Source organism: Mesocricetus auratus, unplaced genomic scaffold, assembly GCF_017639785.1.
Source record: "Mesocricetus auratus isolate SY011 unplaced genomic scaffold, BCM_Maur_2.0 Super-Scaffold_100004, whole genome shotgun sequence".
In the NCBI taxonomy this organism is placed as follows: Eukaryota; Metazoa; Chordata; class Mammalia; order Rodentia; family Cricetidae; genus Mesocricetus; species Mesocricetus auratus.
Window position 1 is genome coordinate 92,489,054 of NW_024429189.1, and position 19,584 is coordinate 92,508,637.

The following is a 19,584-nucleotide window of genomic DNA, read 5'->3' on the forward strand; positions in this document are numbered from 1 at the left end:
TACTTTGTAGTCACATAACAAATTCGGAAATGATTGTTGTAAATTAGAATGTGACGGAGGCCATGTCGATGTCCATGGCCTGTGTTGCCACCACAGGCCATGTTAGTATCTGTGGTTTCCGTTACCATCAGAGTCTGTGTTGATGTTTGTGGTTTGTGCTGCTGCTGAAACCTGCTGCTGCTGGGCCCCGTGTTGATGTCCATGGCCCATGTTTCCACCAAAGAGATGTTCATGGTCTGCCATCTGAATCCATGTTGAAGTCCATGGCTTGTGCTGCTGCCAAGGGCCACAATGGTGTCTGTGGTCCTTTCTGTGGCTGGAAGTTGTGTGCTTGTCTCTGGTCTATGTGTCTACTGGAGGCCATGTTGATGTCCATGGCCTGTGTTACCTCTGAAGGCCATGTTGATGTCTGTGGTCTGTATTACCTCAAGGCAGTGTTGATGTCCGAGGTCTGTGCTGCCTCCATGAGCCATGTTAGTGCTCATGATCTATGTTACTGCTTGAGGCCATGTTGATGTCTGGAATCTGTGGAATCACTGAGAGCCATGTTGGTGTCTGTGATTTTTTGTGACCATGGGCCATGGTCACAACAGAGGCTGTGTTGATGTCCATGGCCCATGTTACCGCCAAAGGTCATGTGGATGTCCATGGTCTGTGCTGCTACCTGAAGCCAAGTTGATGTCTGTGGGTTGTGTTGCTGCCATAGATCATGTTGATGTCTGGAGATGGGGCAGGGGCCACAGTGCGGTCCTGGGCTGGAGAGATGGGGGACGGAGGGGAGACAGTCCAGTGCAGCTTTCGGGAAGCTGCTGCCTTTTGGGACACCAAGACATTGGGGGCAGGGGCTCTGTGAACACTCACCTCGGGGGCTGTGCAAACTTAAGTTCCACTTCTGGAACCAGCTGTCTCGGAAATCACTGCAATGGGAAAAGAAGGAGTCTAAAATATTTAATGAAGAGAGAGGTCACTTAGCAGGGAAGCATTCTATTGGCTCCCAGCCAGGCGGCCCTCTCTCTATTCCCCTCTCCCTCACGTCGGGACATGGCTAAAGCTGCAGGTAGTCTCTCCCTACATCTGTGGGTTGTGTTGCTGCCATAGACCGTGTTGATGTCTGTGGCCCATGTTACCACCGGAGGCCATGTTGATGTCTGTGGTCCATGCTGTAGTCAGAAACCATGTGCAAGTCCATGATCCATGCTGCTGCTGACAAGTTAGGGCAAGGAAGCTTCTTTTACAGTGGTATCGATGACTGATACTCACAGTTGAGAGTGAGAGACATAGAAGGTTTCTGTGGCAACCTCTCTCCCTCCACATCCCCCTCTACAAAATAAAAAAACCCAAGCCAACAAAACAAAGAAAAAAAGAGTGAACAGGAAGCCATTGAAGAGAACTCTTAAAAAAGTGTGATGAAAATGCTGAATTCTAGCTGTTCATAGTTGATGGCTTCTGATGGGGGTAGGGGTGGGGAAGGACTAAGTTTTTTTTAAGGGGCTGGACACAATTTGGACTTGGTATTTCTTCTTTCTTTCTTTCTTTCTTTCTTTCTTTCTTTCTTTCTTTCTTTCTTTCTTTCTCTCTCCCTCCCCCTCCCCCTCCTCCTCCTCCCCCTCCTCCTCCTCCTTCTTCTTCTTCTTCTTCTTTTGTTTTGGGGAGGTTACAAAAGTGGTGGGGGGCAGGGTGGGGGTGGACCTGGGAGGATTGGAAGTGAATGTGAAATTTCCAAATAATCAACAAAAAATGATGTTAAAAAAGAAAACAAAAGCAAAACAAAACAAAACGAGTTAGAAAGTGGAAAAATAAGCTTAAGATATAAAGGAGCCTCCAAATCTCCAAATTAACAAAAATGAATTATTCATGACTAGCAGAAGTTGCCTCAAAATGTTTGATAAAAAGAAACTGAGTATCTGTTTGCCTATAGTATTTTACTTTTGATTAAACTGTGGCCATATTTCTCCTGTATATTAGCTATCTAAGCAAGAATCATAGCTTTCACCTGAAAGGGGATAAAAATTTATTCTGGAACCAATTATGAGTGACCATGTCTTGGGAACACAGATACAGTTTACTCCAACCTCATGTTCCAACATTCTCCTGAGGTTTTACATTATCAGGAAAGGAAATCACACATCAAGACACTTTTCAGATATATTGGTGGAAACATTAGGCAGACAGGTTACAGCAAGGTGGAGACTTCTCAGTTCTCGGCTGCAGATGCTACCTACCTGATGGTACTGCTATTGGCTTTTGGTTGGTAAAGATTAATGGATCTGCTCATGCATCCCAAAGGATTTACCTACTAGCTACAAGGACACTAGGTCACATAGAGCAGTGCATCACAAATGGCTTCTAAGTGGGCTAAAGATGCGTGAGGTCACTTGACTTAAAACTCTCCAGATTCTGGTCATTTAGTTTCTACCCAGTCAGCCTGGAAGCTTTTGTGGTCCTCTCCAGCAATTGTTGTTCATACAGCTAGGTTGAGCTTCTTTTATTTCTATGCTTGCTAAAATCTGCTTTCTTTTTTGTCCAGGAGAGCACATCGATTACTGTGGGTACTCTGTTCTTCCCATGGCTGTGGAACAAGATATGCTAATAGCTGTGGAACCCGTGAAAACACACACTCTGCAGCTGGCCAATACAAACCCCTTGTATCCGTGAGTAATTAGTATTGCTGGTGGGTAGGGAGTGTGTGTGTGTGTGTGTGTGTGTGTGTGTGTGTGTAAGCATGCAATAATGTATCTGAATGTAGATAGACTCTAGAAAATATTGGATTCCAGCTAAATCATATACTTTATTGATATTTCTTGCCTGGCATTTATCAGCATCCCAGGTCACTACTAAATATGTTCGTTTGCACACTCATTGAAGAAACATTTACTAGGAAGCAAGATGGCTCAGGGATATTGAGTGCCTTTACCTAAAATTGATCTCCAGAAACCCACATGATAGAAAAGAACCAAGTCCTGCAGGTTGTTCTCTGATTTCCACATTTGTGGCATGATGCATACATGCCACACTCTTTCTCACACATACATAGTAAATGAATGAATAGCTAAATACATAAGTGTAAAAAGGAAGCATTTACTGAAGAGTTGTCATGTACTAGGCATTGTCTCAAGTATTGAGCTGTGCAAACATGAAAATAATTTGTTCTTGCCCAGAAAGTATCGAGTATCTGCTGAGGTAACTGTCTCAATAAAGTCAGGTATAGGCTAACTGTCCTTCGTTACTATGGCACTGTCTAATTCTCTTCTCAAAGAATCTTACCATGCTGCACAGTCATTGCTCACTTAGCTGTATCTCTCAGCAGGTTTGCACTCTATGATTTTAATGTTGTATTGTCTGTTTTCTTCAAAGTTTTAGTCTTAGTATAAGATAGTATGATGTGTAATGGATGTTTCTAGGACATATCCTGGGTCCAAAATGTTAAGAAATCAGTTATGTGTACTGAATTGTATTAAATGTCTGTCCAGTCTTCGTGGTCCTCTTTAAACATATGGTGGATTACTCTGGTGAATTTTCCAATGCTGAACCAACTTTGTTTTTTTTTCTGCATAAGCTTTACTTGTACAGTCCAGTGCCACACAGCAGTATTGTGGTCAATGATGACCCCATGAGAATATATGGGACTGAAAAACTACTACTGCTTATAATATTTGCATTTTAAGCAAAGAATTACCACAAAAGGGTCAAAAGTTTCAAAAATTAAAAGGTTTATAAATAAAACAAGTTATAGTAAGGCAATGTTAATTTATCAAAAAAGAACCTTTGAGATAAATTTGATGTCATTTATGTGTACATTTATTTATTTATTATTTTTTTGGTTTTTACGAGACAGGGTTTCTCTGTATTGTTTTGGAGGCTGTCGGTCCAGCCCAGCCTCGAACTCACAGAGATCCGCCTGCCTTTGCCTCCCGAGTGCTGGGATTAAAGATGTGAGCCACCACCGCCCGGCTATGTGTACATTTATAAAGTCTAGTCATGCGCATTATATTCTTGGCCGTCATGTTCATTCACTCACCACAACTTTCTGTCCTTCATGCTCCCTCTGTTATGTTTTCTATATCAGTGCTAGTTTCAGTTGTTTACACTTACAATATGTTTGTTGAGCTTTTTCTGTTTGGATAGATTCAGATACAGAAATACTGTCACTGTGTTATAGTCAGCTACAGTGTTCAGTATTGTCTTTGTCACTGTGTGTTGTTGTTAAGACATACCAGGACCAAGGCAACTTGTATAAAAGAAAGCATTCAACTGGAGGCTTGCTTATTGTTTCAGAGGGTTAATTCATTATCATCATGACAGGGACATGAGGACACACAAGCAGGCATGGTGCTGAAGAAGTAGCTAAGAGCTTTACATCCTAATTCACAGGCAACAGGCAGAGTGGGGGAGAGAGAGAGAGAGAGAGAGAGAGAGAGAGAGAGAGAGAGAGAGAGAGAGAGAGAGAGAGAGAGAGAGAGAAGACCTACTGTGGGATATTAAAACCCCAAAGCCACCCTTACTGACACTTTCTCCAAGGCCAGACATAACAAGGCCACATCTCCTAATCCTTCCAAATATTTCATCAACAGAGGACTAAGCATGCAGATAAATGAAACTTTGGTGGCCGTTGTCATCAAACCATCACAAGCATAAAAGCATGCTGTGTAGGTTTATAGTGGTGAATATTCCAAATACATATGTATGTAGTAGGCTAAACCGTCTATGTCTGTGTTAAGTACATTCTATATTGTTTATACAATGACAAAATCGACTAATGATAAGTTTCTTACACTATATCCCTGTTATTAAATGGTACATGACTATATTATGTATTTGATTTGCAAATTATAGGAGATACAGTTGTATAATTTTATATGGTCTTTCTGTTCCTAAATACCTTAGTTATTGTGAGTAACCTGACAGTAAACATGGGGATAGCAGATGTTTCTCTGAGATACTGATTTCATTTCCCTTGGGTGTGTATACCAAGCAGAAGGATTCCTGGATCATGTGCTAGTTCTGTTTTTAATTTTTTGAAGAAACACCATACTGTTTTCCATAATGGTTGAGCCAAATAGCATTCCTACCAGCAGTACTGAAGTGTTCATTTTCTCAAAACTCTGCCAACACTTATCTTACTCACACCAGATGCCATTACTGTAAGATTAATACTTTTAGAGGCATTATCTTACCCTTTGTGCATGTGTGTGTGTTTCTTATGTTACTGCATTGGGATTTATGTGTTTGGTGTTATTTTGCTTTTCTGTTTTTACAGCTATATTCTTTTAGTTTAAGTATTTGCAATGTCCAAGTGGGACTTGATTGAGGTAGAATGTGTAGTTTAGAAAATAATTCCTCAGCCCAAGAGCTCTCCATATTTTTCTGAGTGGGATATTAACTGGGAGAGCAACCACAGGTGTTTGATATTACTACCATACAATGCCAAACTAGCATAGTATACTCAGATTTTAATTAATGTGGTTAGGAGATGCATGAAAGCAGTTCTGCAAGGGAAGTGTAAAGCTCTATGTGCATAAATTAAAACCAGAGAAGGGCCAGTGAGATGGTTTAATGGGGAAAACAAGGTACTGTCAACCCTGACAGCCTGAGGTCAATGTCCCATGTATTGGAGGGTGAGAACTGACTCCCACTAGCCATCTTTTGACTCCACACACATGCCATGGTATGTGGAGGAGGGGAGGGTGTTAAATAAATAAAATAGAAAAAGTCAGATCTCAAATAATTAGCTTAATTCATCCCTGGGTCTTGGAAGAACAAGAACAAGCCAAATCAAAAATCAGTAGGTTGTGTAAATGTACCACATTTTCTTTATCCATTCTTCAGCTGAGGAGCATCTAGGTTGTTTCCAGATTCTGGCTATTATGAACAATGCTGCTAAGACTATTGTTGAGAAAGTATCCTTGTGGTATGGTTGAGTATCCTTTGGGAATATGCCCAAGAGTGGTATAACTGCTGTTATATTTAGGAAGTGGTCTCCTGTGCTAATGCGTTCAAGGCTACTTCCCATTTTTTATTTTTTTTGTTCTGTCAGGTTCAACGTAACTGGATTTATATTGAGGTCTTTGATCCGTTTGGATGTGAGTTTTGTGCATGGCGATAGATATGGATCTATTTGCAATCTTCTGCCTGTTGACATCCAGTTATGCCAGTACCATTTGTTAAAGATGCTTTTCTTTTTCTACTGTACCTTTTTGACTTCTTTTGTCAAAAACCAGGTGCTCATAGTTGTATGGATTAATGTCAGGGTCTTTGTTGGTCCACATGTCTGTTTTTATGCCAATATCAAGCTGTTTTTATTACTATAGCTCTACAGTAGAGTTTGAAGTCAGGGATGGTGATGCCTCCAGAAGTTCCTTTATTGTACAGGATTGTTTTTGCTATTCTGGGTTTTTTGCTTTTCCATATGAAGTTGAGTAATGTTCTTTCAAGGTCTGTGAAGAATTGTGTTGGGATTTTGATGGCGATTGCATTGAATCTGTAGATTGCTTTAGGTAAGATTTCCATTTTTATTATCTTGATCCTACCTACCCAAGAGCATGGGAGATAAATCCATTTTCTGATGTCTTCTTATAGCCTATAATATTGGAAAATCTAAAATAAGTGAATGAATTTTTAGATGGATATATTCTACCCAGATTAAACTGGTGCGAGATCAACAGCTTGTAGATATTGATAAACAAGCAATGAGATTCAAGCAGTAACTAACAACAAAACAATAACACCCCCCCCAAACCTCAACTAAGCAAACGTATTTTCAATTTGGTAAGGCCTATTGCTGAAGACACTACACACTTTGGTTATGAGACATGAAGAAATAACATTAATTTTGATCAGGTAACATCATCCCTGTTGGTTAATTTTCATAGTAGTAGGAGATACTATGTAGATTGCTAGGGAAAAATAGTCATCATGAGTCTTACCCAGCTGTGAACCCTGTGAACTACTGGTGTGGAAAGATATGCCCATGTGTGCAATAGTGGCATAAATCTTATGGGGATAACCACATAGACTGTAGATAGTGCAGAAACTCACAGCTGACCAAAGTGAAGAGAGTAACTGCTGGTGGGATGCTTAGTTACAAATGGGACATTTATATCATCTTGCTTGCTGAAGGTGAAGTCAGTCAACACTCTAGCATGGACTGGAGAGGAGATTGTGAGTCCCACCCTGTAACTGAGTAGCTATGGATAGCTGATGGCTTCTTGGGAGAGGGAAAGCCAATTTTCCTTTAGTGATGCGGCTCTTGGTAGGTTGACTATGCTCCCTGGATGGCCCCACACCAAAGAATAAATGGGAAGCACAAAGTGGACTTGGTGGGTTAAAAAACAAATACAGAGGACAAAAAAATTGACTGGGATTGGGGAGAGTGGGGTGGACCTGGGAGGGGCTGTGGAGATATGTGGGGAGGAGAATATGATCAAAATACATTGTATGAAATTCTCAAGGAATTAATAAAAATATTATAAATAGTTGAGGCCTACAACGTTTTCACTGCTGAACTCTACCAGACCTTTAAAGAAAAGCCAATATGGATGCTTCTTAAACTATGAAGGAAGACGGAAGCCCGAAGTGTTAGGGAAGGCATGTGTAGAATAGAGGTAGGAGGAAAGGAGAGCCAGGCTTTTCTGAGTAATTCAGAGAAGCAGACCGACTACTGTACCGAACCAGTAACTTTCTAACACAGAGTTACTGTTTTCTTCTTCCAGTTAATGAGTACCTGGTGGTGGTAAGGAGATAATGCTTCCAGTCTATGTATATAGCTTGTTTTTATTAAACCCTCACTCTCTAAACATCCATTGATGAAGCCAATATCATGGAATTCACATTCAGTATTTTAATATTTTCGTTTTTCTTTTATACTGATTAATTGACATTATACTTTGTTCATCGTGTGTGTGTGTGTGTGTGTGTGTGTGTGTGTGTGAGTGATATGCATGTGTGGCATGCATTCTATAGCACATGTGTGGAAGTCAGGACAACTTTGTAGAATCAATTCTGTCTTTCTGTGGGTTCTAAGGATCCAGTTGTTGGATTACATGACAGCAACCTTACCCATGAGCCATCTCACTGTGCCTGGCATTTTATTATGAAAAACAATTTCTCCTTTTCATCATCTAGTTGTTTATTTAATTGTAAATTCATATCAGTGTCTTATTTTTCTCCCTTTAAAATACATTTGTTTGTTATTTCTTTTACTTAAATTATGCAGATAGTCAGATTAGATAGGTATCAGAGAATGTGGGGTAAAGAAAGCTTTGAGTACTTCTGTTTCATTGGGGCATCTGCCGAGTAGCAGACCTAGAGGGAAACGTGTGGTTTACACTGGCTAATGAGGACTAACATGAGAGAGAAAATGGATGTGAACTACGCTAAAGTACGCAGTTTCCCATCTGATTTTGGAAATGAAAGGGCCAGTTAGAGGTAGATTAGCCATTGAGGCTACTACAGCATCTCTCTCAGCCTTTAGCAACTGGAGGTGTTCCTGTTTGCAGGAGGCTGTGAGATTCATTGAAAGTAAATAGAAAAGGATACACGGTTTTATTGTTTTGTCACAAGAGGGCAGCAGTCAGCCATTTATTTTTGTCTCTCAAGCCATACAGACTTAATGGGTCTTGTTTTTTTCAGAGACTTCAGTACTAGTGCTAATAACATCTGTATTGACAAAACCAAACCTCTATGGCACAACTACTTCCTATGTGGATTTAAAGGAATCCAGGTAAATAGACACCTCTCAGCCATTGAGATGATTTTCATGTTATTCTAGATTTTTCGTGTTTTTGGTCACCTTTCAGTACTTTTGCTAACCTCTGTTTCTGAGGGTGGGGAAGGTATGATTGCTTTTGAGTAGTGTGTGCCAGGGACAGTAACGGTTTTTCATTTGATTGACTATGCATCATTAAATGTGCCACGAGGAGAGATTGTCCTAGTATTTACATTGTGTTCTGGGGATAGATGGGAGTGTACTGGAATGGGACTTAGAACAGCTGTGGATTTGAATGTGAGCTCAGTGCAGCTTTGTTAATTTGTGTTAAGTCTTGGCTTTATCTGTGAAATGATGTCACTGCTATTCAATGAAGAGCTGTTGCAAGAATGTCATGATGCTGGAACCCTTCGGCATCTGGGGATGACAGCTAACGTTCTTCCTTCTTGCCCAGGTGAGACTAAAAGGGATATAGTGAAAGGCATTCCTGTGAGTAGTTTCCTAGAAACACAGACTGAATCTCAATTTAAATCCCAGCATTGTGTGCAAGAAGAGGACAGTGGAACGTTTGCACTTTTTCTCATGAGTAACAATGTATAAAGCACAAACAGAAAACCAATGCTTGCTGTTTTCAGAACCACTCACTCTTATGTTTCTTTTGGTGGGAACTCTATTCTATTCTATGTATGTATGTATGTATGTATGTATGTATGTATGTATGTATGTATGTATGTTTTTTTCCGAGACAGGGTTTTTCTGTGGCTTTGGGGGCTATCCTGGAATTAGCTCTTGTAGACCAGGCTGGTCTTGAACTCAGAAATCCACCTTCCTCTGCCTCTTGAGTGCTGGGATTAAAGGCATGTGCCACCACCGCCTGGCTGTATTACTTTTATTTTTTAATAATTAAAATATATCTGTTTCTTTTTACGTGTGTGGATGCTTTATCTGCATGTATGTCACTGCATAACATGCATGCTTGGTGCCCACAGAACCCAGAAGAGGGTGTCAGTTCCTCTGGGACTGGAGTTACAGACCGTTGTGAGCCACCTTGTGGTGCTTGGAATGGAACCCAGGTCGTCCTTTGTAAGAGCAACAAATGTTCTTAACCATTGAGACAACGTTCCAGCTCCTTAACTTTATTTTTAAAATTAGCATCCACTCAATAATTATTTCAGCTGTAGTGACTCGTGTAACATCATAGATAAAGGATATTAAGAAATAGACTTTTTGTCTTTGTGAATCAAAAGAAAATGAGTAAATGTGCCTTTTTTTTCTGTTTTTTTTTTTTTTTTGAGAGCTTGTGATCCAAGTGGCCCAGAGGTCCTATCCAAAACTGTCCCAAGAAGCTTAGGACTCAGTGACATGGTTGTCACAGAGCCCGTCAGAGTAACTTGGGATGTGTAGTTCTGTGCTGCTGTCATGGAGGTCTGGCCTAGGAGTGTAGCATTCATTTCTTGAGAATGTGTCTTTTTCCAGACACATTGTAATAACTTCTGGGAAAAGTTATTGGCCTGTTTTAAATCTTCAAATCATCTGGATTGTTATCCACATTAGTGGGAATTAGATGGCAGAGTATTTGGAAGCATTGGTCAGGCAAATGTAATTTGACCTTCCTTGAAACAACACGCCTTTTTACACCATATGGTAAAGTGATCTATCTAGCTGTCTGTCTATCTACATCTAAATCTATATATGTTTTTTTGTATTGTTTTGGATCCTTTTAAGGGCTTAAAGCCTTCCTTTTTAGTTTGACAACTTCTGTGCAAAAACACGTTTGCACAATGAACTTTCGGAAGAAAAGTAATTTCAATGTTATCCAGTCCAGAAACCTTCAAATTAAGATACTAGAAAGATCCAAGGGATAATCTGTTTATGTGCAATTGAACATGTTATCCTTTTGGGATAGAGCTATTACAGAATTTGGCACAACCCATTTGTGTTTTTCAGTCTGCTGTGACTTTTGAACTTAAACATTGCATGCTAAGTTTGTAAGTATGAGTCACACTCAAGATACTATGTGGATCATTTATGGTTGAATGTATAGCGTTCCCCGAGGACTGCTGCTTTTGAGTGGGCTGCCTGATGTTCTGTGAGGAGGGGCGTTGGCAGCAGCACGTCTTCAGTGTATAATTTGTTTGTGTTTCTGGAAGGAGAGTTTAGAATGACTTGGAGTCAGGAAGCACATCTGACTCTTGTCTTTTGTGGCGCATGACTTTTTCCAAGGAAGAAAAAAAGAACAAAAAAATTAAGGACAAAACTAGTCTTTATTTGCAGCATTTTGTTGTTCCTTTGGCTAGGCTAAATTGCCTATTGAAATCTCTCCCTAGAAGAGTATGTATGATGAAATGCATAATTAGGTAATGTAATAGTTTCTCGTACTTTGGTCTTAAATTATTTGAGAAGTTTCTGAAGAAGACCATGTTTTTATTGAAGAGGAGGGAGTGCTGGGTTTATTTTTAATTCTAAACAAAGATTATAAAATGGTATCACCCCAAATCTGGTTTTACACGTCAGTTCAAGAACATTATAGATTTTTTGCCTTTAATTCAGAGTCTGGCTTAGCTGAGTTTTCCTGTTTGTAAAAAATTTCCCTGTCTCCTTTGGGGGTCTTTAATACAATTTATACCTAAGTTCTATTCTGGCTGTCTTTAAAGCTCTAGATGGCCAAATTCTATCAATAGCTCCAGTAAAAACTCTGAATTTCCTCATATAACTGACAGACATTTAGTGATAGAGATACTGCTGGCCCCAGCTGCCACAGCAGTGAAGTCCTCAACTGGAACTCAGTGCTGTGTCTCACTCCCAGTGACTTTAGGAAAGTCTCAGAGTCTTTAGTCTCCCAGAGTCCTTTGTGTGATCTCCAAAAAGGTCTCTTAACCTCTTATTGCTTAGGTTTTTCTCTATGATAAATGGAGTTGATAGAGTTGGAGCTGCTTTTCTTCAGAGGGCCTCCTGAGGCCAAACCCCAGGAAACATCTGCTGTTGTATTAGACTTCATACCAGACGCTGGCAGGCTAAAGCTCAACCTACTCACTGGTGACTGGGGAGTTCTTGCCTTGCTGGGCAACTTGAATTATGATTGCTTTATAATTTTTCTATACTTGTTCAAATCAGTTGATATTCAAAGAACAATCATTTGAGGCAGTTTAAGAAGTGAATCAGTAACTTTTTGTTGAAAATGAAGTCATCTTCAGATTGCCTTGTCCTGTGGGCAAGTGCCATTAAATCAGATGGCATGGGTAGCTTCCACTGTGTTGACTTACACCAGTTTCTACTACAGCTTGGTGTCTATTGGTAGACTTTCTTTTCTCTATGGAATGATAGAAGTTTCTACTGTCTTGACCCCGACACTGAAATGACTATGGTTGTGTTGCTCTTTTTTTCTTAGGAACACTTTGGTCTTAGCAAGCTGACTGGAATGAACTGCCTGGTAGATGGAAATATCCCTCCAGGTTCGGGCCTCTCCAGCTCCAGTGCTCTGGTCTGCTGTGCTGGGCTAGTGACTCTCACAGTTCTGGGAATGAGTCTATCCAAGGTAAGTGACTGTGATGTTAACCTCATCAAACCTCCAAGACAGCCTCTGCACTGCAAAATCAGAATGAATGTCTTCCTTGATGTTGAAAACCTGCCTTAACCAGAAAGGAAAAGCCAACATTTGTGGCAAGTGTTGTAATGTAACATGTTCTGTCTATGGTTGGTCACTGTAGGGCTGCTGGTAGTCTCCAGACAGCCAGGTAGCAGGGCTGTATGGCTATAGTGAACTGCTCTTGGATTGTATATGGAGCTTGAGTAGAAGTTTGTCACTTTAAAGAAAGTCTTCTTATTGACAAGATACATTCAGAGCAAGACATTTTAGGCCTCGTGGCTTGGCCTGGATTGTTTTTCTTTATCTAAAACCTTAAGTATTGATAGGCCATGGGCAGAAAGCATAGAGAATTGGCAAGAAAGGAACCAAATGTATGTCTGTTAATACCCAATATCAGTAGGTTAGGCAAAAATATTCTTCAAAGACAAAGCATACCTTAAGGAAACTTGAATCCTACCTGAGGTCAGAACATCTTTCCAAGTTGGCAGAAATCTCTGGTTTTGCACTTCAGAGCAGGTGCACTAAGATTTAATAAGTACATGGGTGTTCTGCTTCAAGAGAAAGGTTATTGTAGGTTCTTTTAAATCAGTGGTTCTCAAGCTTCCTAATGCTGCAACCCTTTAATACAGCTCCTTATTTTGTGGTAACTCCAACCATAAACTTATTTTTGTTGCTACTTCATAACTGTAATTTTGCTACTGCTATGAATTGTAATGCATGTATTGAATATGAAAGATGTCTGATATGTGACCCCTTTGGGGTCATAACCCACAGGTTGAGAATCACTACTTTAAATCCACATATGTAAACTTAAGTTCATAGGTAGTTTAGGAACAGACTAGCATTAGGCCGATCAAGAGAAAGTTAGTCATATTCTTAGTTTGTGAGAAGTGTGTTTAATTTTTTATAGTGAAAATTTTATATATGGGAAAGGGAGAAATGAAGAAGAAAACAAAGATTTAGACTTCCTTTACCAAAAACAGTCTTGTTTCATGGGAGAGTTAGCTTGCTTACTGCTGTATTATTTGAGAAGAGAAAGAAAAATTTATATGTGAACTCTGCCTTGTCTGGCACAACTTTTAATCTGATATAGTTAGTTTAGTAATCATTTATTTCAGTCTGCTGACTGTTGCAAAAAATACCCAAGGTGAACAGCTTAAGGAATAAAAGATTCATTTATCTCAGTTTCACGGTTTGCTGGCTGCATTGCTGTAGGTCTGTGTAAGGCAGAGTATGGGACACAAAGCAGGGTAAAGCCAAGCTGTTCATGCTAGACACTGAGGAAGGGGGAGGGAGCGAGGGAGGGAGAGTGAGTAGTGGGGAGGAAAGAGAGGTATTGATGATAAGCCAGAGCCCTTCATGCTCTCAGTGACTCACTTCTTCTACTAGGCACAGCTCCTAATAGCTCATCCAACTATGAACTAATCAATCTAATTAATACATTAGTCTGTTGATCTTGTCAGTACCCTCATGATTCAGTGTCTTCTCTGAAGTGCCAGCCACCAGCTGGGAACCAAAGCCTTCAACACACAAGTCTTCGGGCGGGGGCTTTTCTTATTTAAACCACAACATTTAAACATTATTAAGCGACAACTTTGTGCTGGGAAATCCTGTAGCATGGATGAAATAAATAGATGTGATCTTACTTCACTATGCTGATGATTTTAACAGATACAGATAAAGAGCAGCTATCAGAGAATGTGATGTAGTTAAAAAGTGTGATAGAAGGGCAAGTCTAGCCTAGATTCAGGGAGCACATCTAAGCCGAGACACCAAGGACTTAAAGGCTTAAGATGTTAGCCTAGAAACAAGATGGAGCCCCTTAATTTTGGACTTCCCAAACTGTAGATCAATGGGTGAAGTAAATGCTACTTTTTTTTAAGACAGAGTCTCTATGTAGCCCTGCCTATCCTAGAGCTCACTGTGTAGATCAGGCTGGCCTTGAACTCACAGAGATGAACCTGGCTCCACTTCCCACGTGCTGGGATAAAGGTGTTCTCGAGATCGTGTGCCACCACACCTAGCCTATACTACTGTGTATTTTTTGAAGAAAGGAAAGCAGGGAGTATGAAGATGAGACTATATCAGATAATCATTTTAGCAGATGTAAGGAACACAAGGGGAGTAAAATAATCTTGGGGAGTTGGAGAAGATAAAAGATGCTGAATGTGGCTTGAACCCATAGTAACTGGATCATATTAGAGACCAAATGCTAAGATGTGGAGTAATTTGAGCTTCATGTAGATAGTAGTGGGCTTACTTTTAGGAAGAGGGTAACATGACTATATCTGTATCTTAGAAAGATCACAATGACTGTATTATAAACTTAAAAGTAGCAATATTAGCAATAAAGACATGGTTTAGTGTGCAGGAGTAGGGGTGAGAGAGAAAGGAATTGGATATTCAGCTTAAGATCCATCTTGGACAGAATCAGCAGGTTGTGAGCATTGACTGGGTATGAAGATAGAGGACAACAAATAGTCAAAGATGTTTTCAAGTCTCTGGCTTTGTGTGGTGCCTTGGAGTAGGGCTCTAGATGGCACTGTGACCTGAGGTGAAGCCAAGTGTTGAACATGAGAAACCTACGTATATAGAACTTCTCAGTTGTGAAGCAATTCCTCCAGCAGTTACCTATATTTATATCTATATCTATGTATAATTTTTAAGGATCATCAGTTATATAATTAACTCTAGTTTTTGAGACAGGGTATCCTAGTCTGTCCCCAGACTTAAAATCCTCTGGTTGGCATAATGGCCAGACCACAGTGTCCATCTTTTATTGACTTTTGAAATCTCTGGAGGGGGTAAGACAGGTGTTGTAAGGTAGAAAGGTAGAGAAGACTAAGACACAGTGCTAGGGTGCAAGAGTGTGTGAGTCATGTGCACAGTGGCTGTCTGCTGCGGAGACTGAAGGGTAGTCTGGGAGGTAGGGAAGTCAGAAAGGAGGGACAGCAAAGACAAGGAGGACAATCCTTCGTGATGTGAGCGACAGGCAGATTTGTTAGCTGCTGTCAAGAGGCCAAGAAGGTAAGGCCCCAGGAGTTTCCACGCCACCTATCTGGAATGAGTTTCAGGTTCTGTGGGAGATAGGGGAGGGGGAATGTTCGTTGGCTATAAAAGTCTGTCAATTTGTACAGAGATGAAGGTTCTACCATCTAGAGGGAGCTGAAGTCAAGAAATTTACTGTTCTTTTTAAATGGGACCATTGCCTTTTCTTTCCCTCTATTTCTCTGACCCTTGATATAAATGTCTAAGGGAAAAGCAAAAAGAAAAAGAAAAAAAAAAGAAAAAGAAACACTTGAGCTTTTAGAATTATACTTGGGAGTTTAATTTTTTTTATCTGAGTCCAGAGGAACAACATATGTGCCCCAATTTTACCTGATAGTCTAAGTTGTCCTGACCATATTTATATTTTCTAGGGAAGCATAATTATAAAGAGAGGTTTGGTTGTTGTTTTGTTCCCTTGCTGAAATGAAACAGAATCTTGATTGGGGAAGAAAAGCATAATTTCTCAGAATCTTTAAGTGCCAACTATACATGTGGCTCTTATGACATCAGAAGCACAAGAAGTCAGGGGACTGTAAATACGAGATAGTTCACACTCTTCCATTTTATTTGTGTTTTAATTAGTGCCCTGGTAAGAAACAAATGGCGCATAGAATAGGACTTATGTGAGTTTAATAAGCGGGTATTTGTAGAGGCACCAGGTCTGAGAAATGGTCTAGGAAGAGTTTCTTGGTGAAGTTAGAAGCCATGCAGTGCTAGGAGCAGCCTTGGAGCAGCGTTGTTGAAGCCTAGCAACAGGAGAATACCGGTAACATGGATGGAAATGACAAGGAGTGCGTGTGAGTGGGGGAGCTGTCCATCCGCAGAGGACAGAGGCCCTTCTCCAGGGGCAGAGAGTACTGTGGGACTGCAGGGGCAGGATGGGGATAACCAGTGTGTTTCATAAGGATACCAGGGTCCACAGGCATTGGTGACTGAAACCTTCCCAGTTATTTCACTGAAAATGCCATTTAGCTGTGTTCATTGAATGCAGGCGTGGAAGGTATTAATTAATTAGTAAACTAAAGGTTTCTGGGTGGAAGCTAGTAAAACAATGCCTATTGACATACCAGAACTGATGAATGGTAGTGGTAGGCGCAGCAAAGCAGGCAGCTTAGTAAAGAAGTTAGGGAAAAGATGTCAGCATAAGGCACACCTATGCTTTCATCTTGTACTCAAGTCTTCTTTTCCGAAGCAGGGAAGATTAGGAAACACAAACACAAGTTCTGTCTTTGATGAACCTGAAACCAGGAAACACTAGATGGAAAATAGACGGGAGAACGGTGTATGACTTAGCAGAATGAAGAAAGGTCAACGCTAAGTGCCACGGGAGGAGACATAGATAGAAGCAAGCTGACTCATCCCACAGTCTCAGGGAAGGACAGGAGGACAACAGGGTAGGATGACAGGGTGGGGTGAGGTGGGGAGTGTTTTTACTGAGGACTAGTTAGACCCTTGAAGCTGTCTCACCTGGGGCCATCCCACCACACATGTGCCAGTCCCTGGAGAAACACAGAGACTTCTGGATTTAAGGACACTGACCACTGAGAAAGGCAAGGCAGGAAATGGATTTGGTAACTGGGAAATTAAAGAATATTTTGCTTCTGAACAGTGCAATTTCTAGTTCTGCATGCTCAGGTCGGCTCTAGCACACTGGCAGTGTTATCAACTCACACCTTACTGGGAGGGCCAGAGTGTTCATAGAGAGAACTCAGTGAACCCTCTTGTGACAGTTCTCCAACACGACCCATGACATGCAATGTGACCCTGTTACAAGTCATGTCCAAAGCTTTGTGTGTTACTGACTCACTCTGAGCTATGATAAAGCATCAGAGGATAGTCCAATTTTGGGAAAAATGTCTAAAATGAAGCAGACAGAACAGAATAGAGAATGCAGGAATTAACAGGACAGACGATACTGAGAAGGAAGAAGACATTGTGTTCTCAGTCTGATGAGAAGATATCAAGTGCCTGATTAAAGAGCAGATGATAAAAACTTCAGATATGGAGAATGTAATTGCTAACATAGAAAATCAAATACAAGGATTGGAAAAATTACCTTGTAAAATAGGAAAAAAAGGAACGGGTAATTGAGTGAAAAATAAGAAAATTTGTGAACTAATTCCCGAAGATTTCAACTATTTAGAAGAAACAGTGAAAGCAGCCACTAAAAGTAATACTATTTCTCCAAAATGACAATGTATTTAAAGGAAAAACAACAAATCTAACTAGGAAATGTAAATACAAGTTCTGTCTTTGATATACCAAAGAGATATAAATAGCCTGGAACTCTAAGATGCAGAGATGGAAAGTGGACGGGGAAGCAGTGCATGACTTTGTAGAACAGAGGCAGAGAGAAGTCCTCACTGGAGACTGTGAGATGCTCAGTGGGCAGGGCCGCCAAGCCTGCAAGCAGGAGGTCCGTGCAGATCCACGTGGTGAGGGAGGGGATAGACTATGGAAGTTTAGCTCTGACCTCCCCTGTGTGCTTCAGTACTTGTGTGTCGTGAAACCTCCACCCCACTCCCAACCCACCAGATACGTAAAATGCCACGGTTTAGAAAGGGCTCCCTGGTATTTGAGTAGTAAATAAGGAAGGCCAGGCTGAAGTTGCCACTGGGAATCTCAAGAGCTAAGACCAAGGAAATAGAATAGTAAGAAAGTGAAGGTTTTTACAATTGAAGGATCAGGAGTGGAAATATTCCTCAAAATGGGCATTGGAAGATACTAGGCAATTCAGCAATATTTTTAACGTATACTCAGTGACCTTTAACTTTGACTGCCTGTTTAAATGAAATAATCAACTATGAAAATAGAATAAAACACTTTTAACCTGTAACACATAAAAGCTGGAGGGATATTACTCCTGCCCCCAAATTTGGGAGCAAAACAAGAAAGAAGATGGCACGGGAACTAGGAAATAAAAATCCAGGAAGGATAGTCCTGCCCAGCACTCATGCCACCTGATGGATAAGAATCTGCACAAATTCAAAGTGGGATGGGAAGAAATAGGACTTAAACATCTTAACAACTTAAAAGCAAGAAATCTAACTTAACCACATGTGAAAGTGGGCTGAGAGACTTTACAGAGCTCATGTAGAGCTTCATGAAGCTCATGTGGAGATATATATATATATATCCCCACACATACATAGTGCTAGGCAAATAAGAGTATTAGGCAGTTATTAAGTACAAGAAAAACAAAAGACTAGACATGCGAGATATTTTTTCAAAGTATTGGTGTGTATATAAATAGTAGTCTCAATAATTGACATAAGGAATAAAGTTTTAACCAAGATTTTCAGCATAACGTCATTGAGAAAGGTGGGAAGAGTAAGGGGAAAGGAAAGATGGGCCAAATTCTTATTTCTTTGCTAGGAAGGCAATAGAGTTTAAGATAGTGTGGCTGGGTATGGTGGCACACATCTTTAACCCCAGCACTAGGGAGGCAGAGGCAGGCAGAATAATGTGTTTGAAGCCAGCCTAGTTTATATAGAGAGTTCCAGGCCAGCCCAAATTACATAGTGAGGTCCTGTCCAAAAAACAAAAAAAGTTTAGGCTGAAACGGTCCAATCATTGAAGCAGGAGCAGAGGAGAAAGCATTTGCTCCTAGATGCACTGCTGAGAAGTGTGACAGCTGGAGGCTTCAATTGTTCTAAGTCTGTACTCCATTTGCTCCTTTAGATTGTGTGTGTATCACCCTTCGGTGAAAATAAAGAATAGGAAGGAGAAATGAATAGCATGAGAAGGAAGAGAGGCAATGGATGGCCTGAACGACCAGGAGCAGAAAGAAACTGGAAGAAGGCGGCACAATGGATCTCAGTCATCAATGCTAGACATTGAGAACAAGGGCCACTGGGACATGGCCAAATCCCAGAGGAGCTTTAGGTGGAAGGAACAAAGAGAACACAGGCATCTCCCACTGATGACAGTAGTTCATTCCAGAAACCCAGATGTTCTATGTAAAGGCATTAAGCTGGAGTGTATTATTGTTTTAAATGGGGAAGATTCTAATGCATTGTTCCTTAGCTCAGAACCTCCAGTTTCCTGCAGTGTTAGAAAATGAGTCAAGTGTCATCTGTGGAGACACCAGAGGAGTAGGAGGGAAACCACATAATTTTTCTGAATATCAAACAGAATGAGGTTGTAACAAGCAGCTACTTTGTGTGGCAATGCCTGTGTCTTCTCTGTTGACACCTAGAGTCCTGGGACTCTGCATGATGTGGACACTTCAGGATGTGGATGTAGA

General features: G+C 40.6%; 1 protein-coding gene across 7 annotated transcripts in view; it reads left to right on the top strand.

The window, feature by feature from the left end:
- Galk2 (galactokinase 2) overlaps window positions 1-19,584 on the top strand; it is a 117,736-nt gene that overhangs the window by 15,751 nt on the left and 82,401 nt on the right. For all 7 annotated transcript variants that reach the window (XM_021226302.2, XM_040746217.1, XM_013112386.3 and 4 more), the window contains exons 3-5: window positions 2,528-2,651; window positions 8,629-8,719; window positions 12,093-12,239. In XM_021226302.2, the coding sequence (XP_021081961.1) occupies window positions 2,528-2,651; window positions 8,629-8,719; window positions 12,093-12,239 (362 nt within the window). The remainder of the gene's footprint in view (window positions 1-2,527; window positions 2,652-8,628; window positions 8,720-12,092; window positions 12,240-19,584) is intronic.